The 24,228-nt window shown below is 42.7% G+C and overlaps 1 protein-coding gene across 1 annotated transcript in view; it reads right to left on the bottom strand.

Moving 5' to 3' along the window:
• c16h17orf75 (chromosome 16 C17orf75 homolog) overlaps positions 1–24,228 on the bottom strand; it is a 65,187-nt gene that overhangs the window by 4,852 nt on the left and 36,107 nt on the right. The window contains exons 2-9 of the mRNA XM_034190515.1: positions 13,702–13,776; positions 13,109–13,234; positions 2,023–2,151; positions 1,736–1,796; positions 1,534–1,653; positions 1,367–1,431; positions 335–474; positions 94–197 (exon numbers count right to left, since the gene is read on the bottom strand). Coding sequence (XP_034046406.1) covers positions 94–197; positions 335–474; positions 1,367–1,431; positions 1,534–1,653; positions 1,736–1,796; positions 2,023–2,151; positions 13,109–13,234; positions 13,702–13,776 — 820 coding nt within the window. The remainder of the gene's footprint in view (positions 1–93; positions 198–334; positions 475–1,366; positions 1,432–1,533; positions 1,654–1,735; positions 1,797–2,022; positions 2,152–13,108; positions 13,235–13,701; positions 13,777–24,228) is intronic.

Below are 24,228 nucleotides of genomic sequence, written 5' to 3'. Positions count from 1 at the left end.
GCCGCTGGCCTACTAGATTTGATCTGTTTTGGTGAAAGAAAAGCTTTCTCTGCTCCTCTTCATTGTGGCTCATCTTTGCGTATACACCCCTACCTTAAGTTTGAAGTTCTCCAAAATTTGTCTGAGCAGGAATGGATTACAGCGCTCTGCGGCATTTAGAAATGCCTGAATCCACTTGTCACAGAACCGATTGCTGACTGCACAAAGAAAACATTTGTGTTAGTCTTCCTGATGTTAACATTTGGCAGCACAGAAAAACAAATCAGAAAACACCTAAATAATTATGAATGCACTTGGTGTTGTTTGGGAGTTTATGTCATGGGGTGGCTCTCACTGGTCTTGGACAATGTGGGTGGGCTGGTGGAGCAGTCTACAATCAGGTCCGACTGTATGTCTTCTGACACTGCCTTACACAGAGACGCTGTGGTGGTGTCTTGCTGGGACAGGCCCTGCAAGCTTGCTGCTTTGATGAACCTGGTACAGTTAAAAAGATCTACATAAATTAACATTAACTGATGGTCTAGTGGTTAAGGTGTTGGGCTTGAGTCCAGAAGATCATGGGTTCAAATCCCCGCCTGACTGTAAAATCACTAAGGGCCCTTGGGCAAGGCCTTTAATCCCCTATTGCTCCCGGTGTGTAGTGAGCGCCTTGTGGGGCAGCATCCTGACTTCGGGGTGAATTGGAGGCATAATTGTAAAGCGCTTTGAGCATCTGATGCAGATGGAAAAGCGCTATATAAATGCAGTCCATTTACCATTTAACACTTAAGATTTGATGAAGGATTGTTACCAATTAGCATATTGGGATTTTGAGGGTATTTATATCCAAACAATATGTGGTTCTCTTCTTTATAAGGTACCAAATATAATTCAACAAGATGTGGGATTCTAAGATGTGGGAATGGACCACCTGTCTGCCTGGATGACTGCCACACAGAACCCAAGGTGATTCCTTGGTGTCATGGATGTGACAAACTGCAGTCTTCTCTCAAATTTTGACTGATATAAAAACACCTACCTTCTGGAGGATGTTCATGAGCTGGCCACTCTGCCACTCTCTACTTTAAAGAACATATCAAACAGTCTATTTGTCCACATGTCTAAAGCTGAAAATTGCAGCACGTAATGGCATGAACACAAACCGCTGATTTTACATACATGGCCCAAGCAGTGGGTCACCCCTTTGAGTCTGGTCTGCTTGAGGTTTCTTCCTCAAATCATCAGAGGGAGTTTTTCCTAACCGCTGTCACCTGTGTGCTTGCACTTGGGGTTGGTAAGGTTAGACCTTACTTGTGTGAAGCCCCTTGAGGCAACTTTGTGGTGATTTCGCAGTATATAAATGAAATAAATTGAATCCCCAACGCACCTGGACACATCAGCCTTCGTCTTCTCATCTGAATTGATCACCTCCACGTGCATGTGACTCAGAGCCTGCGCACAAAATATTTCACGGATTTAGTGCGTTATTCTGGGGCTGTTCATCTCTAAATATGAGGTCACACTGAATTCTCAGCAGCAAAAGAGCAGACCCACAGCATGCAGCAGAAAGCTAATGTTGCTCTGGACCAGCTGCACCACCCGATAAATGTGCATGACGCACTCATCGTACCACCGGCTCAAATATGGACGCACCTCCGTCACAAGGTTCAGCAGCTGGAACACGCAGATAAGCTGATTAAATTTTCCACAATAAAATAATGACAAATATAAAGCATTTTATATGACACTGATGTACCTCCGGAGTCTGCAGACTGCTGTTTAGTCCTTGCACATATTTGTCAAGCTCTAATCGAAATGTGCTTCGAATTAAGGAATTAGAAATGTTGCTTAATGTCCAACCCCAAATCACAAAAGGTTGGAAAGTGTGAATTAAGAAACAAAATAAAAACACTGTGATCCTTACATTCACTTTGACTTCTATTTCACTGCACACGCTATGATTGGTCAACTCCATTTCCATTAGAAACAGTATTTTGATTTCACGAAGACCTTTAGGAAAACACAACTGTCTGCAAAGGATATAAGTTGAGTCCTTTTTCAGAGCCCCCCATAAAGCAGATGACATATCCATTGCCATCAACATCAGGCTGGTCGGGAGAGCGTTCCTGTTCCAGCAGACAGCAGTAGCATCCAATAGCCTGTTCGGGGATACTGTAAATAGATCACAGTCATTTCCCTCAGCAAGAACATGCAGCACATTCCAAAAAAGGACAAATTCAAATCACACGGGTTACCTCAGATTATTTTGATTACTGCACTGTTCTGGGTGTGTGGTGCATGTAATGTGGCTTACAGGTAACTTAACATTGAGGGATTTACTAACTTGCGCTTCAAATGGCGGCCAAAATTTTGCTGCAAGTTGTGGACAAAACTACTATATGGGTGGTTTTGATGGAAGTGGTTTGAGTGGAAAAAACGTTTGTGTGTCTATCATGTATGTTTTCTGGCTTCTGCAGACTCAGTGGATTGATGCTGGCTTGGCTTGAACTTAAACTTTCTCTTATTTACAGTCCTTCCAATATTGTGAATCCACTTGTTTCTACTGCCCCGTTTACATCAGACTGAGACCCATAAACAGGGCTGGCCCAAGCCTTTATGGGGCCTTAAGCAGAATTTCATTTGGGGGCCCGCCTACCATCACCTCAGCACCAGATGCCTCATTATTCCATAGGCTACACTGTTATGTGTGTAACGTACCCACAATCATTAGCATTATTTGTAATTATCTTACATCATACAGGTGTCATTCTTGTTTTTAACCTTAAAGGGGTAGCAAACTCATAAATATGTTTTAATTAACTTCTACATACAGAGTGATGTATACGTATGGCTCATTAATTTAACTATTTGAAAGTAACATCAGCAGGCAGGAGACTGCATTTATAGTAAACACGTTAGTTTAATTTCTTTCAGATGTGCAATGGTGTGCAAAATGTTCAATATCCAAATACAAAATAGAATCAAATGACATTCACATTATCTTACAGAAAAATAAAGTTGTAATCAAAATTAAATACAATACTTAAATAATCTCCAAAATGAACATAGAAATCCACAACATAACAGCAATGTGTGTGCATAGCAATGCACAAACATTGCACTGGGGGGTATTGCTTTAACTTTGGCCTGCAAACCATTGAGAGCTGAGCTACTTTTCCTAGGGTTGCCAACCGTCCCTTGAAAAACGGAATCGTCCCTTATTTGGAAATAAAAGTGTGCGTTCCGTATTGACCTGAAACGGGACGCAATTTGTCCCGTATTTCTGTGAGAATCAAAAAGTCTGTAAAATGTCAATGGAATTGACTGGCGCTTTATATGGAAACTTACGGTAAATTTGATCCCAGCCTTTCTCCTGCTCTTCACCAATGAGCTGACAGACACGAGTTGACGATACAGAATCACTCCTATCTCATTGGTCGAGGGACATCTGCTCGCAAGAAGATCCCGGGCGAGAATCATGAGCCGACGACGGTCGTCGGACGACCATAGCAGCATGGCTGATACCGACACAGACACCGACACTGGCATTGCAGACACGCCTACGAACAGCAAAGTCTGTAACGTCGTTACTCCTCCTCGAAAAAACAAAACAAAAAAGAAGCAAAAATACATGGGCAAATGGGAAAAGGAAAATGGCTGGGTGGAAAAGGTGCGCGACAACAGCTATAAGTATTGTTTACTTTTTCAGACTTTCACTGTTACATTGTTTTGGATTATATATATATTTTTTGTTAATTTATACACTTTTATAACAATAACACGACAGAGAAAGATTTATTTTTAAAGACATTTTTTTTATACTTTGAAGCAGGCCAGGATGCTCATATTGAAATTGTAAGTGAAAATTTATTTCGCACTAAAAATAAATTGCTAAATAATAATTTGTTTTCCGCATGTTCATATCATAACAAATGCATGTGTGCATCTACTTAAATTCAGGGTCAAGTCAATAGTCAAATGGTTAAAAATCGTTTCACACACACGCTGGGAAGGGTGAAGGCAATGGTCAGTTGGCCGGTCCATGGAAATAGAGACTGGAATGGACGTCACGTGACTAGCGGCGTGGAGAGAAACCATGATCCTGTTAAACAGAAGCGATATGAGGAGAAAAAAAGGCAGCTTCACCATCAATTGCACGAACCACAAAAACAAATTCTCCAACACTAAAATTAACTGTACAAGAGCCTTAATGTAATTATGTAAAACAAATGTCTATTTTAAAGTCGTTATGCCGCAATTTAATGTCAATATACTGAGACTATAACTCAACGCCATAAGTTATTTTCATTAAGCTGCGTTCACATGCGGAAACAAAAATGTTTAAATATATTTATGTCTATATATATATATACTTGCAGCTGTTGTTTAATATGATATGTACATGTGGTCACAGGAGGCATTTAAATTTTAACAGTGTGGTTGGAGGGGATGGAGGAGGTACTATTTACCCTGACTGAGGGTCAAAAGTCATAAATTCTGAATGGCTTTATATCTACTTGTAATAAAATGTTAGTAAAAATCATATATATGTTGTTGTCATTAAAAGACTAGCAGTAATATTACAGTGGAAAAAGCAGCAAGGTAAATGAGCACAATGTCAAGGCATACTTCAGATTAATATTTTAATACATAAGGATTTTTTTATCCAGACATGTATGGGTTCGTTAGACCTTTTAATTAGCATGAATACAACTTACAAGGCTTCATTTATAAAAATCCATCAAGAATTATGATGACAGGAAAAATGGAATATTTTCCACAAATTTCCACACTTTACATAAAACATTTTTTTCTACCTAGACATGTATGGGTTAATTAGAAAGAGCAATGAAAGGGCTTTAAAACAAGCCTACTTTTATTAAAATCTGTTAACAAATAGCGACAATAGAGCGAGAAAAGCAGCAGTTTGTCATAATTTCCCCAAATTTCTGAATTTTACATAAAAGTTTTTTTTTTTAACCCACACATGCATAGGTGCATTTGGGCTTTGAAACAAGCCTACATTTATTAAAATCCATTAAGAAATAGTGACGCTAGTGCAAAAAAAGCAGTCAGTTTATTATTGATGAGCTGCACATTTCCACCCTTAGTAATGGCGCCTTCCTGTCCTGAGTGACGCTAATAGAAAGAGGCGCGCATGTCCATTCCAGTCTATATTTCTATGGGCCGGTCAGCCCTGCCAGTGAGGTGTCCCTTATTTATTTTTCAGAGAGTTGGCAACCCTATTGGCAACCCTAACTTTTCCCCACCTTTTGCACCAAATTAATCTGAGGAGATGATCTGCCCTGCTGTTTAACTCTAAGTTTTTCTTCGTAAGGAAGACTATCAAATGGCTTCGCCAAAATCCGGTCCACAACATTCAAATTGTCTGCCATTATGTGCAGCTTGCTACCTAGCTAACTCGCTAGCTGGGACTGGCGCGAGGCTAGTGTGAAGTGTGTCTGCCTATGAGTGCTTTGTGACGTTGGAGGAGCTCAGCAGCACCCGCTGCTCGGTAGGGACAGAAACTGCGATAGAAGTCAGAAAGAGTGACAGAAGTCAGTCTCCAAACACAAGCAGCTACAAAAAAAAAAAAAAAAAAAAAAAAAAAAAAAAACACACACCAGAAATAGAAGCTCTATTTGTCGGTAGACATTTTTAACAAAGAAAATACCGCTACGAGGATTAGGAAAGTCTCCAGTTCAACTCAGAACAGAATGAAAATGCTCCCACAGATGTTTACACCAAAAGATCGCTGATTCGCTCATTTCACTGTCAATCAAAAAAGGATTCAGCCTCAGACAGATCATCCAATCATCATGCAGAAGCTGAGCGTCCGCCCAGCCGAGGCCAGCCCGCTGCCCCATAGACCCCAGACACGCTGAGCGTCCGATGGGCGGGACAAAGCCCAGCATTTATCCAATGACTCGTCTCGTTTCGCTGCATGCTTTTTGTCGCTACACTGTTTAAAACGCTGTGAAGCTGCGGGTTTGAGTGAGAGGAAAGCCGCGTCGTTACCAGTGATAAGAAGCTGATTCTGAACAAAAGTTGAGCGTGTTGTAGCGCATATTTAGTCAATGACGTACACACAACAGTATATAGTTGATCACTTATTTTTTTTGACATTTTAGGGGAAGCTGAGCTTCCCTTGCGGTCTTAGAGCAATCGCCTCTGACTTTAAGACACCTAAAGCACTTTACACTAAACGAACAGAGCATTTAGCAAATAATGACAACAAAAATTGTAATATTGGACATGCAAACCTACGTTTGTCTTGTTTTTTCTCGTCTTCCAAATTCTTTTTTCTTTTCTCCGCTTCAGAGGGATAATTTCTTTTCTGAGACATGACTTGCACTCACTTCCTTCCTCACGATTAGTCATCGACCACCTGACCCAAGCGGTGCATCTAAATTTGCCCAACGGTGGCAGCAGCCAACAGGAGCCATCAATTAACCTAGTATTGGTATTTAGTCAAAATGAATTTTTTTTTTTGGGTGTAATACAGTTTCGTTTAAATTATTCAATATTATTTTAATTTCATGTATATATTTTTTTTAATCACAACGTCTCGGTGCTCTCGGGGCCCCCTGGTGGCGTGGAGGCCCTAAGCGACCGCGTAGTTGGCGTATGCCTTGGGCCGGTGTCCCGTTGAGATGAGGTGCGTCGCGCTACAGCGCATGCGCACATCGCTCTACCCCGGACTGTGACGTGCCTAACTGCACATGGGGAGATGATGTAACTCGCTTGACGTGCAACTGCGCATGCGCATTGTTTTGTTGTTTTTCCGTCAAAGTTTTTTTATTTTTTATTTTTATTAATTGTATTCAGTGTATTTACAGCCTAGTAAAACATTTTCTGTATTTTACGTTAGGAGCATAAATGTATGTATATGTATATTTTGCCTGTGGATATAAACTAACTCTCGTTTTATAGTGAGTAGATTTTATACATTACTATGTTCGGATGAACAATTTATACATTTACTTGCCCATCAAAATAAGCGAACTTCGTCAAGTAATTTCTTCAGTGCACACATATGTAGTTCCGCGAGGCACTTCATCTCGACGACGCACCTCCACTCGACAGACTTATCTGTCGAACGGAGGTGCCACGCACCTCATCTCGACAGACTTATCTGTCGAACGGAGGTGCCACGCACCTCATCTCGACAGACTTATCTGTCGAACGGAGGTGCCACGCACCTCATCTCGACAGACTTATCTGTCGAACGGAGGTGCCACGCACCTCATCTCGACAGACTTATCTGTCGAACGGAGGTGCCACGCACCTCATCTCGACAGACTTATCTGTCGAACGGAGGTGCCACGCACCTCATCTCGACGGCGCACCTCTTCTCGACAGAACACCGGCTCTGCCCATAAAAGACCTACAAGACCATGACATGTTGCAGGATGAAAAATGTCCGTTTTTTTAGCCAGTTGCCTGGGTCATTTTTTGTAGATCTGTATTGTTCAATTGAGAGTCTACGTATTACAACCAATAGGATCAGGTTGGGACCTGTGAGAGTTAACAAGACTGATTTATGAGGCCAATGTATCTTTTAACCGGTCACACAACTGTTGCAACAAGTGTTTTAAACAGTTCAATGCACTCGTGCACCTGTTGGAGACGGACGGATACAGAGTGATGGAGACCAGGAGAGATCTATGTTCCGACCATGGAGAACCCACTGTGATCAGCCTGTAACCCCGGGGGGAGCCAATGAGAGTGATGGTGAGCAGAGGTCATTTTTCGATCGCACATCAGTCGTGGACTCGGTGTAAATGGGGCATAAACATTGCACTGAGGAAAAATATAAAACTTCACTTTTATCCCTGAGATGGTTGAAGCATCCAGGGACACAACAAGTAATTCTCGACATTCTGAGGCTTTTGTTTACTTTCTGAGCATGTGCGTCCGCAGCAGACACACATTTCCCACAATATGGCGGGTATGCAATCTCTCTATTCAACAGGAAAGATATAACAATATACAGGGGACAAGATGGCGCCAGCGTGTACCGGCAGTCGTCTACCTGCTCTGTGTTTTCTGTTGGTTATTGCTGTATTGTTATTTATTCTGTGTGAAAGCATCACTGGATTGCTAGTGTATGATCGCCAGGCACTCGATCTCAAACTTTCTCACGAGCTGGTTCTACAGAACAGTTTTGGGGACCAAACATCCAGACTCCCTCCTCCCTTGAGCTCTGTACCTGCTTACCTTCTGTGCTTACCTGTCTTCACACGGAGGAAGCGACCCAGAAAACGCGGGAAACTTGGAGGTGTCCTTGTGAAAATTAAGGCTCACTGGAGGTCCAACCGTGGAATTGTCCCTCTCTTCAGGACTCCTGGATTCCCAGTAATTAGAAGATCGTATGGGTTACGATGGATCCAGCCCGTGTTCCCTGCGCGTTTGGACAACGGCCTGCGTCATCTGCCGCTTGCAGCACCTCAACTCAAACGCCGGGTGAAGCGCCGTGGGGTGGATTTTGGCGCCCTCCGGCCGCTGCTCCTCACGGGTCTGTGAAACTGTGTCATTACGCCTTGGCCTGTTGAATGCTAGATCGCTAGCTAACAAAATGTTTTTATTGAAAGATTTCTTTACATCGTGCAAACTGGATATAATGCTGCTCACAGAGACCTGGCTCCAAGTCGGTGAGTCTTCACATTTCTCAGAGCTTTTACCCCCTGCATGCCTTTACTTTAGTACGCCTTGGATGACTGGCAGAGGCGATGGGCTCGCTACTGTATATAAAGAAAGCTACACCTGTCGGCAGGTACCGGCAGATCTGTTCTCCAGCTTTGAACTGCAGACTTTTGTGATAAGCTTTGATATTCCAGTCCTGTGCGTACTGGTGTATCGCCCTCCAAAGCCAAATAAAGACTTCATTCAGGACTTTACTGACTTTGTGGCCAGCTTATCATTGAATTATGATCACTTTCTGATTGTTGAGGATTTTAATATCCATGTCTGTTGCGAATCCAAGCCGATGGTTAAAGACTTCTTGGATTTGATTGACTCTTTTAATTTGACTCAGTCTGTGTCAAGCTGTATGCACGAGAAGGGGCATATTTTGGACATTGTGCTCTCTTTCGGTTTTAATCCTAATGTAATTGAGATTTGTGAAACCCACTTCTCTGATCACTTTGCTGTTTTATTCTCTGTAACGTTGTCTCGGAGCGTGGTCAGTCCATGCGCCACGGCACGCCGGGTGCGCACATTCAATACTGAGTCAGCCGCCCCGTTTTCTGATGCTTTTCATGAAACGTATAGAAACGACTCAGATAACGCAACTCCCGATGAACTCCTTTCTTATTTTAATGGTGCGTGCACAAAGGCTTTGGACTCTGTGGCTCCTTTACGGCTGAAACACTTAAAGCCCACGGCACAGCCTTGGTTAAACGAGCGCACCCGTGAACTCACGCTCTTGTAGGTGCGCTGAGCGACAATGGAAAAAAGATCATCTTCACGTTTCCTTGCAAATACTGAGGGACAGACTGTCTGAGTATCAGAGAGCAGCTAAAGCTGCTAAAACTAGATTCGTGTCAGATCTTGTGTCCTCAAACTGTCATAAACCTCAAGTGCTTTTTAACACTCTGAATTCGCTCATAAATCCTCATGCGAGTAATATTGCTGTGCCTTCGGCCAGCCTTTGTGAAGATTTTCTCTCTTATTTCAGAGATAAAATCTCTGATCTTACATCATGTCCTGTATCTGAGGTGGAGTCAGGAGATCCATCCATGTGTAATGCTGTTTTTGATTGTTTTAATCCTGTATCTATTTGTGAGCTGACTAAAATTGTTAATCATCTTAAGTCTTCTTCCTGCACTTTGGACAGTGTTCCAGGTCATTTGTTTAAAGATGTTTTTCAGTGTATTGGTCCATACATGGCTGAACTTGCAAACGCTTCTCTATCAAGTGGCTGTTTTCCGTCAGCTCTAAAACATGCTGTAGTCCAGCCGCTCATCAAAAAGAGCAATCCTGACCCAAATGTGTTGTCCAACTATAGACCGATCTCTAAATTGCCATTTGTGTCTAAAGTCTTAGAGAAAGCTGTTTATGACCAATTGCAGGCTTATCTGGATCTTAATGAAATAGGAAAGAAGTTTCAATCTGGTTTTAAATTAAGACACAGTACTGAAACAGCCCTTTTAAAAGGTTTTAATGATGTTCTTTTAACTGTTGATGCTGGGAACTCTGCGGTTCTTCTGCTTTTAGATTTATCTGCAGCCTTTGACACAGTGGACCACAGTGTCCTTGTGACTCACCTCGAGACGCACATAGGTATTAAGGGTTCAGCGCTGAATTGGTTTCGGTCCTATCTTTCCAACAGATGTTTTTCTGTTTATGTAGGACAGTACTCTTCCTCTGTGTCTCCTCTTAAATATGGCGTGCCCCAGGGCTCAATTTTAGCACCACTTCTCTTTGCTTTGTACATGATCCCTCTTGGGTCTGTTTTTAAAAAGCACAAAGTCTGTTTTCATTGTTTTGCAGACATTCAGATTTACCTTCCTGTAATTTCGTGTGATACCCATGCTGCTGTAAAAATACTACAGGACTGTCTAAATGATGTACAAGTCTGGATGAGAGCTAATTTTCTGAATCTTAATAAAAATAAAACTGAGATTTTAGTGTTTGGGCAAAGTAACCCTCTACAACAGGGGTGGCCAAGTTCAGTCCTCGAGAGCCACATTCCTGACATTCTTAGTTGTCTCCCTGCTCCAACACACCTGAATCCAATGAAAGACTCGTTAGCAGATTTTTAATGAGCCTTTCATTGGATTCAGGTGTGCTGGAGCAGGGAGACAACTAAGAGTGTCAGGAATGTGGCTCTCGAGGACCGAACTTGGCCACCCCTGCTCTACAAGGACAAGACTGTTATTGGTCCTCTGTCCACTTTTTGCCGCCCTTTTGTAAAAAATCTAGGGGTGATAGTTGACCCATTGTTCAGATTTGATAAGCACATCAGCTCTGTCATCAGGGCCAGCTTCTTTCAGCTGAGGACTCTTTCCAAGATTAAATCTTATTTTACTCGAGTTGATTTTGAAAGAGCTATCCATGCATTTATAACGTCACATCTGGATTATTGTAATGCTCTCTATCTGCAGAGTGTACAGAATGCTGCAGCCCGCCTTTTGACTAAAACGAAGCATGAGCACATCACCCCTGGGCTCTGCACCTTACACTGGCTCCCTGTCGGCTTTTGTGTTAAATATAAAGTTTTGCTGATTGTTTTTAAGTGTCTGCACTGTATAGGCCCAGTGTATCTGAGTGAGCTCTTGCAGCCGTACACTCCACGTAGGGCTCTGAGGTCAGCTGACCAGCTTCTCCTGGCTGTTCCTAAAGCCAGGCTTAAATCCAGAGGTGACAGAGCCTTTTCTGTGGCAGCACCACGACTCTGGAACGATCTTCCGTCAGGTCCTCAGAGTCTGTGGGACAGTTTAAGTCCAGACTGAAAACTCATCTCTTCTCCCTGGCTTTCAACACTGCCTAAGTGGTGTATGCTTTGCTCTGCTATTTTGCTCTGTATTTTTAGATTATTTATTTATTTATTTTATTCTTTTCCTTTAATATTTTACACTTTTGTATTGCTATTATTGTGAAGCACTTTGGTCAGCTGCAAGCCTGCAACTGTGTTTTACATGTGCTATATAAATAAATTTGAATTTGAATTACAGAAAATGGGAATTCCCAAAACCTCAGATTCAACAATAGAAATATGACAAGGCCTGGATTCCTAAACATTATTGATTTTATGATAATTGGTAACACTGATAAACACTGGAATCATATAAATTATATTCCATCACAACAAAGCATAGCATCTTCATGATGTCTTTACAGCCTCTTCTGGGTATAGACGTCTGAAGTTTGACATCATGTATCCATGACAATGCTCAGTATTTTGGTAATGGCTATTTTGTGTTTTGAAGATTAATCTTGATGTACAGCTGTGATGGATTAAAGAAATATAGTGCGTTATTTATATGAATTTAACTTGTCAAATCATTAATTTGGCAATAGAATTTCAGTTTAGTTTGCCCCGGAGTGCTAGAATACTTAATGCGATGTAGAAACCTTCCTACACCAGATTTACGGTAGCATTATGGAGCCGTTACTTGATGTACAGTACATCACACACCCCAATGCCCCCTTAATGTCTCAAGAACTGAGAAGCTCAAGAGGTCTGGATACATGCAAAAATAGAAATTGCAAAAATGTCCTGGCTCTGATGTTAGCTTAAAAAGTTCATGTTTTGAGAAGTTATGTGAACACCAGCATTGCCACCTGTTGCTTGGACATGCTCACGACAGGGCTTTACAATGGGATTTTACGTTTTCATTTCGTCAGACATTTCTTAAATGGAAGTTGGAAAATACCTGTTTTTAAAAATACCTGTGTATGTGTGGACTTACCCTACCGTCACATTAGCTACAAGCAACAGAGGCAAAGAAACGACTTGCCATTCATTTTCAATCAGAGTGGGCATTGTGCAGTGGCAAGAGGCAACAGTCGCTCTGCCGGCAGGTAGCCAGGGCCAAAATAGACCAAAAGTCTATTTTACGCAAACGGTTAGCAACACAACATGGCGACTGCCAATCCGAGTGAATGGGCAGTGTGACATCAGCTGGTTGTTGGGGCGAACAAAAATAATCCTAGATGGCAGAATACGTGCCAAAACAACTGTATTTCTGTATAAATCTAATATGCTTCTCATATATTTTGTAAAGGCTAGTGAGAAATAAACACTTCTAAACCTAAAAAAAATGTTTTTGTAACAGATAACACCTCTGAAGGAATTTAAAAACATCTTACAGAGATGTTAGCATGCAGGAACCAGGAACGTGCAACAATCGACAAAGCCAACTCCTTATCACTGGCATTTGCCCTTTGACCATAGAGTTAGTTGTAGTCCCATGACAGCATTAATAACCTGATAATAAAGTATGTGACACATCATTCCAGAAAGATGAAGCAGGACACAGACTGAAGCTGTATGGTCCCATTTTCTGTTATCCTGGTGTCACGTTTGTATTGTTCCGTCAAACTAAACATCAGCTGGTATTTAGCATTACTGATTGGTGATGCCAGAAGGTGTGCAATGGTAAAAACACGGGTAAATCATTACCTGAGGTCTACCGTGGCAATGTTGCCCATGCCCCCAAGCAAAGCTCCTTTGCTGAGCCTCCTTGAAATGTACGTCCGCAGCTGTGGTTCTGCCTCAGACGGCAGGCTGCTGTCAACTAAGGTCAGGCTGTGGGACAGACAGAGACTCGTGGTCAACACAGGGAGCCATCATTGACAATGATGGAATTGAGGCTGGTGAATTCAACAGAGCAAAGATGGAGGAAGTTGATGATTACAAGCAACATTCAAAACAAATAAGTCACGTAAGTCTGCTCTTCTCCGTGAATTAAAAAAAAAAGAAGTCATTGCAGGATGCATAATGTGATGTTTGCTTTATAAAACTGCAGCATTGACATTCATCTGAGTTTATTTCCCTTTTAATGATGGTACACGGCCGTGGAGAAGAGTACTGAAGAAACAGAGCAGAGTACTGAAGAAACAGCAGCAGAGTAATGAACGACCACAAGTGAAAGAGCTTTGACTCCATGTTGACTGAATTTTGTGTGAGAGCTGGCAGACACACCACAGCAGAACTGCCAAAGCGTAACAAGCACTGAGAGTAAGGCGGAGGCGAGTGGACGGCTCCCGGGTTACCTAAAGTCATCCTGACTGGTTGTGGAGTCTGCTCTTCTCTGGTTCCAGGCCACACTTTCCCCAGTAGCGTCAGATCTAAGAGAATTGACAGTTAACTCATTACCTGGTTAGTTTTTGGTGGAAAAATCTGGATTCAAGATGACTATGACTTTCAGCAGGTTCAGGCACAAGGAACAAAGACAAATTGTTAGTGTTTTATAGGGGTCAGTCCATCTCAGAACAACCAATGAGTTAAACCTCACCTCCTCCAATTTTTATGAAATTTGGTATATACACTCAACAAAAATATAAACGCAACACTTTTGGTTTTGCTCCCATTTTGTATGAGATGAACTCAAAGATCTAAATCTTTTTCCACATACACAATATCACCATTTCCCTCAAATATTGTTCACAAACCAGTCTAAATCTGTGATAGTGAGCACTTCTCCTTTGCTGAGATAATCCATCCCACCTCACAGGTGTGCCATACCAAGATGCTGATTAGACACCATGATTAGTGCACAGGTGTGCCTTAGACTGTCCACAATAAAAGGCCACTCTGAAAGGTGCAGTTTTGTTTTATTGGGAGGGATACCAGTCAGTATCTGGTGTGACCACCATTTGCCTCAAGCAGTGCAACACATCTCCTTCGCATAGAGTTGATCAGGTTGTCAGTTGTAGCCTGTGGAATGTTGGTCCACTCCTCTTCAATGGCTGTGCGAAGTTGCTGGATATTGGCAGGAACTGGTACACGCTGTCGTATACGCCGGTCCAGAGCATCCCAAACATGCTCAATGGGTGACATGTCCGGTGAGTATGCCGGCCATGCAAGAACTGGGACATTTTCACCTTCCAAGAATTGTGTACAGATCCTTGCAACATGGGGCCATCCGTGCATTATCCTGCTGCAACATGAGGTGATGTTCTTGGATGTATGGCACAACAATGGGCCTCAGGATCTCGTCACGGTATCTTTGTGCATTCAAAATGCCATCAATAAAATGCACCTGTGTTCTTTGTCCATAACAGACGCCTGCCCATACCATAACCCCACCTCCACCATGGGCCACTCGATCCACAACATTGACATCAGAAAACCGCTCACCCACACGACGCCACACACACTGTCTGCCATCTGCCCTGGACAGTGTGAACCGGGATTCATCCGTGAAGAGAACACCTCTCCAACATGCCAAATGCCAGCGAATGTGAGCATTTGCCCACTCAAGTCGGTTACGATGACGAACTGGAGTCAGGTCGAGACCCCGATGAGGACGAGGAGCATGCAGATGAGCTTCCCTGAGACGGTTTCTGACAGTTTGTGCAGAAATTCTTTGGTTATGCAAACCGATTGTTTCAGCAGCTGTCCAAGTGGCTGGTGTCAGACGATCTTGGAGGTGAACATGCTGGATGTGGAGGTCCTGGGCTGGTGTGGTTACACGTGGTCTGCGGTTGTGAGGCTGGTTGGATGTACTGCCAAATTCTCTGAAACGCCTTTGGAGATGGCTTATGGTAGAGAAATGAACATTTAATACACGAGCAACAGCTCTGGTTGACATTCCTGCTGTCAGCATGCCAATTGCACGCTCCCTCAAATCTTGCGACATCTGTGGCATTGTGCTGTGTGATAAAACTGCACCTTTCAGAGTGGCCTTTTATTGTGGGCAGTCTAAGGCACACCTGTGCACTAATCATGGTGTCTAATCAGCATCTTGATATGGCACACCTGTGAGGTGGGATGGATTATCTCAGCAAAGGAGAAGTGCTCACTATCACAGATTTAGACTGGTTTGTAAACAATATTTGAGGGAAATGGTGATATTGTGTATGTGGAAAAAGTTTTAGATCTTTGAGTTCATCTCATACAAAATGGGAGCAAAACCAAAAGTGTTGCGTTTATATTTTTGTTGAGTGTAGATAACTCATACCTAGAAAGGCCAGAATATCAAATTTTAACTTCAATCAATCAATCAATCAACACTTATTTATAAAGCACTTTACAGCACCGACTGGTGTCCAAAGTGCTTAACATTAAAAACACAAATTTACAAAAATAAAACACATATAAAATAAAATTTTAAAACAACACATAAAAAGAACATAAAAATAACAGAACATGTCACCTCCCCACTAAGTGTTAAATGCCAGTTTAAATAAATAAGTCTAACTTAGATTTAAAAAGTGCTAGGTCAGGAATAGTACGTAACTCAAGAGGTAGCTCATTCCACAGTCTCGGGCCAGCTACCGCGAAAGCATGATCACCCCAGCGTTTATATCTTGACCTTGGAACATCTAAGTAAGCTGGCCAGACGCCCTTAATGTCCTACTGTAGGTGCGCAAAGTTAAAATTTCAGACAAGTAGGGAGGTGCAAGGCCATAAATAGCTTTAAAACAAACATTAAAATTTTAAAATCAATTCTAAAACGAACTGGAAGCCAGTGGAGTGAGTACAGGATGGGCGTAATATGCTCACGTCTAAAAGTGTTTGTCAAAAGACGAGCAGCAGCATTCTGCACCAACTGGAGACGTGCAAGAGACGACTGATTAATGCCCGAATAAAGTGCATTACAATAATCAAGTCTGGAGCTGATGAAAGCATGAATGGCTGTCTCAAGATCACGTCTACTGAGAAAGTGCTTTATTTTAGCCAGCTTTGACAACAGAATTTATCTGTTGATCGAACCTCAAACAACTGTCAAATATCACTTACAAATTCTTGACAGCTGGTTTTACATAGTTAGCCAAAGCACCAAAATTTGGTGTTACCACATTTGGTATGCCAGAGCGCTCAAACACCATGATCTCAGTTTTACCATCATTCAGGTAAAGGAAGTTTTGGGACAGCCACTGCTTTACATCACGAATACAATTAAATAATGATGACAAAGCATCACTCCCATTAGTCCTCACAGGCAGACAGATTTGCAGATCATCTGCATAACAATGAAAGGACAGGTTGTGCTGGGTTATAATTGACCCCAATGGCAGAATGTACAAAGAAAATAGAATCGGCCCAAGGACAGATCCCTGCGGGACTCCACAGCACAGAGGAGCAGTTGATGAGGAAAGGTCCCCAATCATGACAGAAAAGCTCCTTTCAGCCAAATATGATCTAAACCACTTAAGTGCAGTACCATGAATGCCAATAAAATGTTCCAACCGGGAAACAAGTACTGTGTGATCCACAGTATCAAAGGCTGCTGTGAGGTCCAACAGAACCAGCACAGCAGGATTCCCTGCATCCACCGACAAAGTGATGTCATTATGAACTTTTAAAAGTGCTGACTCAGTGCTGTGTTGCGATCTAAACCCAGATTGGAATTTTTCAAGGATGAGATTGTCTTCTAAAAATGATTGTAACTGTAAAAAGACAACCTTTTCTAAAACCTTAGATAGAAATGGCAGATGAGACACAGGTATAAAATTGGATAAAACTGATGAGTCCAGGTGAGGTTTTTTAAGAAGAGGTCGAACCACAGCATGTTTAAAAGGAGCTGGAACAGATCCTGATCTAAGACAAGCATTGATTAAAGTTTGGAGACCCGCCCCAACAGTATTAAAAACCTCCTTCAGCACCTTAGCTGGAACAACATCAAAAGGACAACTTGTAGATTTTATGTGTTTTACAACAACAGCGAGAGATGCAAAAGAAATGGGCTCAAACTGTTCGAGCACAGCAGAATGTGTACGAGGAGCAGACAACTCAACATTACAGCTCTGATCAGCGTTCTGTCTGACTGATGAAACCTTATCAATAAAAAACTGAAGAAACTCCTCACAGGTTGTGGTTGTAGCGTCCATCAAAACAGAGGTGTGTGGATTTACAACTTAGTTTATAGTCTGAAATAACACACTGGGACGATGACAACTGCTAGAAATAATATGAGACAGATATTGTGCTTTTGCCTCCTTCACAGCCTTCTGATAATCAGACTGTCCCTCAGAAAACCCAGAGACACCTGTAGTTTGTCCTTTTTCCATTTTCTCTCCGCCCGTCTGCAGCGTTGCCTGAGGGCATGGGTCGTGGCATTTAACCAGGAGTCGGATTTTGATTTCCTGGATTTGCAGCGCATCGGTGCAACAGAGTCCAAAATTACTGTGCATGTAGAGTGGAAAGAAGAGAGGATGTTATCTGGGAGTAATGGAGAAACCAGTCCATTCATGGCATAAAACTGAGAGTCCATGAAGGCAGCACCAAAGTCCCCCGCTGTCGAGGAGGTGACCAAACGGCGGCGAGAGACAGGAACAAGTGGCTTACTAGCAGATGGAGGAGCAATAAATTAAAAAAATAACAGGAAAGTGATCTGAAATAGCAATGTCTGATATGTCCTTAAGTGAAACTGAGAGCCCAAAAGAAATAACCAGGTCCAAGGTGTGTCCAAGATTATGTGTTGGTCCATCCACAACTTGTGTTAGACCAAAAGAGTTCAGGAGGCTTTTAAAATCATCAGCCAGCTGATTAGAAGGACAACAGATATGAATATTAAAATCACCACAGACCAAAAATTTGTCATATTTTGGGATAAAATCTGCCAGAAACTCAGAAAACTCCTGAATAAAATCCTTATTAAATTTTGGTGGACGGTAAACAACAGCACAGAGCACGGGACAGTCGAACTCCATCACAAACAACTGAAGTTCAAAAGTGGAGTAGGCATTAGAAGATAAAAATCGGCATTTAAAGCTGTCTTTAAAAAACGTGGCCACACCACCGTCTCGACCTGATGCTCGCGGGGAGCTGAAAAACAAGCAGCCGGGGGGGAGGAGCTCAGAAAAGGCGCTATTTTCACCTGGTTTCAACCAGGTCTCCGTTAACAGGAGAAAGTCCAGATCACGACTGGAGAAAAAGTCATTCAAAATGAAAGTCTTACTTGTGAGTGACCTTGTGTTGATGAGCGCCACACGGACTGAGCGCATGTCAGTCTGCTGGGAGACACGACTGAGCGGGCGCAGGTTCTCCTGCACGCAGCCACGACTGCAGCTCCTCACAGGACGGTGACGCGGAAGTGGAGACCCGGCACCCCGGACAACCGGCCGGAGCCACCGATAGCGAAAAATCAGGGAACGCCGCACGTCGTAGCCGTCATATGGTGTGAAGAATCCGGCTATGAATTGTCGTGGAGCATGTTTGCAGGAAACAGCCAGGCACACTCTGAGCCGAACACGGACTCCTCCTCTCTTCCCACGTCCTCTGCGATGCAGACGCCGAGGCAACACGCCAAGCGGCCGGCGTAGAAAGTCCGGCTTGATTGGACCAGTAGTTTTTGAGATATCGCAATTTCATTTTTTCGCAATAAAGGGTGTGGTCGCCAAATGGAAATAGGAGCGGAGAAATTCGCGCGTCGGGACGGAGGCGCAGGGCACAGAAAAAAAAGCAACGCCGTGATGAAGCCTCACAGGGCATGTTGTGGCATGTCCAGCTCGTCCACAATTTCTCGGATAGTCACACGACTGAAAAGCCACCGAAAGCCGTCTGAATCTTCCGAATGGTGCAAGAGCTAGGCATGTTAGGGCTTGTCCTGTGAGACCAACACGGAGGTGCTTTCGTCCCGCGCCATGAGCGGCTCCGTGGCGAATTTCTCCGCTCCTCTTTCCATTCCAAAAGCTCCTGTAACAGTGGAATGTGCCAAAAAAGTGCTATGTCCAGCTGTCTTGCCATTTCTCTGGTAGTCAGACGATGTCCCGGATCAACAAAGCGTTCACTTTGGAAATGATCTGGTCGTTTGAGCCTGTCAATTGCCGCTCGGTGCACGGCGCGCCATCCACCGCTGTGGGCCGTCTTTAATCCAACTGTAATTGTCCTTAATCTGTGTGATCCCCATAAGATCTTCACCAAAAGCCATCTGAATTTTCCAAATGGTTTCCACTTGGCTGTCTCTCACACTTTCTAAAAAAATTTTGATGAAGCAAAGCGGCAGTCGATCAGCCAATTTCCTGACAATGAAAATCCGACGAGGGGGCTGGACCACTCCTCCCACAAGGCATGCTCACAGGCGAATGAAGCAACTGACAGGCGTGAAAAACTCATGCATGCGCACAAAGGTTCAAGCTTGGCTGATGCAATCACACATGATTCAAATCCATATACCGTATTTTCCGGACTATAAGTCGCACCGGAGTATAAGTCGCACCAGCCACTTTATCCATTATAAAGAAAAACAAACCATAAATAAGTCGCACCGGAGTATAAGTCGCACCAGCCACTTTATCCATTATAAAGAAAAATAAACCACAAATAAGGTCCACTGGACTATAAGTCCCATGGACATACAGGTATGTTAACATGAAAAGTTCAGATGATAATATTGTGACGGCTACCGTTTTCGGATGCATATTTCACCAGTCGCAACTTGTAATCTGCAGAGTATGATTTTCTTTTTGGTGGCATTTTTTCGGGCCTTCTCCGTTGTCTTGTTATGTTATCAGTAACGTTAAAATTTTTATTTTTCTATGGTAGTCAGAAGTCGCAGGAACAGTCACACAAGCCTCGAGTGCCCTCTCGTGAGTTGCATTTTACCTACAGATATGTTTGTATTTTGCGGACCACATTGCGAGCCAAACCATGCAGCACCTACCTGCACAGCTCATGACCGCCCAGCGGTGTTGATACAGCTCCTTCCAAGTGCAGACGCTAATCCTCCGCCGTCGCTCAGTGCTCCCATGCAGCTCTCAGCGTCAACTCTGCTCACACTGATATCCAAGGGTTGAAGCTGTTTTGTTAGCCGTCCCGGAATAAACACCATGTTCGTCTGCTTCAAACGCTTTTCACAATCATCGACGCCAGCTCCTTCCAAGTGCACACGCTAATCCTCCACCGTCGCTCACCCGGTGCTCCCACGCAGCTCTCAGCGTCAACTTAAACACTCTGCTCACATTGATATCCAAGGGTTGAAGCTGTTCTGTTCGCCATGCCGGAATAACAGCAAGCACCGTGTTCATCAGCTTCACACGCTGTGGGTGAGGTGAGGAATACGCATCCAATGTTCTGTTCTCTGATTGGTTATCGCGACCAGCGTGAACTATAGGATGGCCGTCATACTACAGTGCCCATGATGCATTGCATTTCCTTTTCCGGTGGCCATTTTAAAACATAGATCGACTCTGTCACGTAAAATTGTTTTGTTACAGTAAATTAATTGAGATCCTACCGGTATATTTTTCATTTATAAGTCGCATGGAGTATAGGTCGCACCCCCGGCCAAAACATGTAAAAAAGTGCGACTTATAGTCCGGAAAATACGGTAGTTTTTGCAAAAAATAAAAAGGTCCGTTACTTTTCTAACAGACCTCGTAGAGCAGTTTTCTGAAGAAAAATCCTTGGAAATGTTTTTTGTTGTTGTTTGTTATCTCAGAATTTCTGATTACTGTTAAAAAAAAAGTTTAGAACACTTGTAATTAAAATGGCTAAATAAATCAATAAATGGTTCTTTAGAAACCTTTCATCTGTAAATTAAAACCACCTGTTATTTCAGATTAGATAATTTCTTGTTTAACATAAGGAAGTTTGATCTTTGGATGTATGAATCAATCTGTGGGAATTAAAATGAGAATCAATTTAAAATTGGCAAATCGATCTTTTTAACCCAGCATTATTTCTGACTATGGCTGGAGGAAGACAGACAGCTTGCTTCAATTGAAGTCTTTATTACCAGGAGAGTGGACACTACAAAGCCTCATGTACTTCCTTCCACTGAAGGCCTGTTAGAAACTTTAAGCTTTTATGCTGTTTACAAATAACATGAAAGTACTGGTTTCCTAGCAACAGCTTTTAGTCAATCGTATCTGAAACCACTCTCCCTCAGCCCACAGTTGCTCAGTAATCTACCCAAGGCCAGACATTGAGATCTACTCTCTTTGGAGATGAGTTTGCACTTTCACATGAAGCTTCAGCAATAAGCAGACTCATTAAAATGCAAGTATTAACACAATATATTTGAAATACTTATAATCACACAAAAATAAAAGACATACATTTTTCTGACATTTCTCATAACCCTATAAGGAAAAAATATATACATTTTCTTACAGTGCACAATTCAGTTTCAACATAAACTTGATGATTTCATGTTAAAAGTGGTCACTTTCACATTGTAAAAGTGGTCATCACATTCTGTCCGACCCCATGAGCACAGAAGTGGCTTCCTCACTCAATGAAACTGGCCGGCCTCCTACACGTAGCAGCTTAGCTTAGTATGGCATGACACAACACGGCAGCACAATCCACAACATGGCCAGTTCCATGCTTTCGGGAGAGGAAATATACTTTAAGAATTTTCTCCTGGCCACACGAAAGGAAGGATAAAATCAGCGACCATTCTCAAGATGTGATGGGCTTCACATCTTGTGTGAGATGCACTATAAAAAACCTCTTACTTCTTCCTCGAGATTTTATCTTTAGAAAATCTGTACACCTAATAAGTAATAATCGTTTTGGTACATCCTCCTAAAATACAGATTTTAACCATTTTGATGTATTCATCGTCAAAGTCCACAAAAACACTTATTTCACACTGTAAAATAATTCTGGTTTTCCCCTCATTCATTTCAACAGAGGACCTCAAGCAGGCATTACCCTACATGTCAAACTCCAGTTTTATGAGAGGTTCATGTTTCCATGTTCAATGACTTAATTTCTTAAAAGAAAATGCAATACATCAATATTTTCATATTCATTAGCACATTTGACATTTTATTTACGAGTCATACTTACTTTAACTACATTTAACTTGTCTTTTCCATTCTGACCATGGGCGTGCTGGGAACACTTTTCAGCCCGGGAGTTTCATATCCAACCGGCCCACAAACCGCCAGCGGACAGGGATAATAAGAGTTCTGCTGTGGCATTTATGTGCTGACTGACTGTGAAAATTGGATGGCTTATAATAGAAAGTAAAAGTTAGTTAAGCTGGGCATACACTGTACGATATTTTCAATTGTTGTACTTGGCTCCAGCTCAAACTGTGCGACAAAACCGCAGGGTTTAAAAGTTCAGAGCGCACGATTCATATTCTCACACTGTACGGCCCGATGCTCCGATGTGATCTGACTGCTCACATTGTACGTTCAAAAACCATACATCGGGAAGCAAAACGTAACAGCTTTTTTTTCCTTTTTTAAAAAGTTTATTTCATGCCTATCAGCGCGCAGTGAGTGAAATCAGGTGGGGGGAGACTGAGCGTATATGCGTGTGCGTAGACACAGCAGACAGCAACATGATCCATGAGAGGACAGTAAAAAAAGAAAACAAACATTCATAACAGGTGTTGCTACTTACACTGTTGTATAAATAAGCTATATTTCATACAGAGTCTTACAGCCGTGGTCATCTGTCACCCGTGTTGGCCTCCCTTCATTGGCTTCCTGTTAATGCTAGAATAGAATTTAAAATTCTTCTTCTTACTTATAAGGTTTTGAATAATCAGGTCCCATCTTATCTTAGGGACCTCGTAGTACCATATTACCCCATTAGAGCGCTTCGCTCTCAGACTGCGGGCTTACTTGTAGTTCCTAGGGTTTGTAAGAGTAGAATGGGAGGCAGAGCCTTCAGCTTTCAGGCTCCTCTCCTGTGGAACCAGCTCCCAATTCAGATCAGGGAGACAGATACCCTCTCTACTTTTAAGATTAGGCTTAAAACTTTCCTTTTCGCTAAGGCTTATAGTTAGGGCTGGATCGGGTGACCCTGGACCATCCCTTGGTTATGTTGCTTTAGACGTAGACTGTGTTTCATAATTATTGTATGGCCTTGCCTTGCAATGTGGAGCGCCTTGGGGCAACTGTTTGTTGTGATTTGGCGCTATACAAGAAAAAAGTTGATTGATTGATTGATCTGTCGTAAATCCTGCTGTTGTCTGCTGTGTGTGTGCGCATGTACGTTCAGTCTCTACCACCTGATTCCACTTACTGTGCGCGCTGATAGTCATGAACTTTAATATCATATTAGGTTATTGCGAGGGAACGCAATATGAAACACGACTTTACATGAGATCACTGTTTGCTCTCGCCGGTGTCAGCACATACACAGTGCGCGAGGTAATCACCGCGTAAACGCTTGTAGCGCTGCTTCAACAGCGCGGAACCCTCACGAGCCACGACGGCCGACCAAAACATCAAACAGGTTTGATTTTTATCCGACCATATGATTCCCCATCGGGAGGTGGTCGTGAGATGTTAAACGTAGCTCGTTACTCCATGTAGACTGAACGATGCAGGACGCATGATTAAACTGAAACTTGGCGCGATCCAAAAAATTCTCGCACAAGTGAATAATCGGCTGAAAAGGGCCACAGTGTAAGCCCAGCCTTAGTTAAAACAAGAACGGTATTGTTAACTCACCAGTATGGCTGGTGTACAGCGTGAGACCATGAATCGTGCGCTCTGAACTTTTAAACCCTCTGGTTTTGTCGCACAGTTTGAGCTGGAGCCAGGTACAACGATTGAAAATATTGTACAGTGTATGCCCAGCCAAGTCAGTGAAGTCTGTAAGTAGCTGGAAGAGGTGGTACTGTACTACAAATGTTGATACGGCTGACAGTTATGCCTGGCCCT

The sequence above is a fragment of the Thalassophryne amazonica genome, chromosome 16 (assembly GCF_902500255.1).
Source record: "Thalassophryne amazonica chromosome 16, fThaAma1.1, whole genome shotgun sequence".
Lineage (NCBI taxonomy): Eukaryota > Metazoa > Chordata > Actinopteri > Batrachoidiformes > Batrachoididae > Thalassophryne > Thalassophryne amazonica.
The sequence above is the reverse complement of the archived record's forward strand: the minus strand, read 5'-3'. Positions and strand labels throughout refer to the sequence as shown.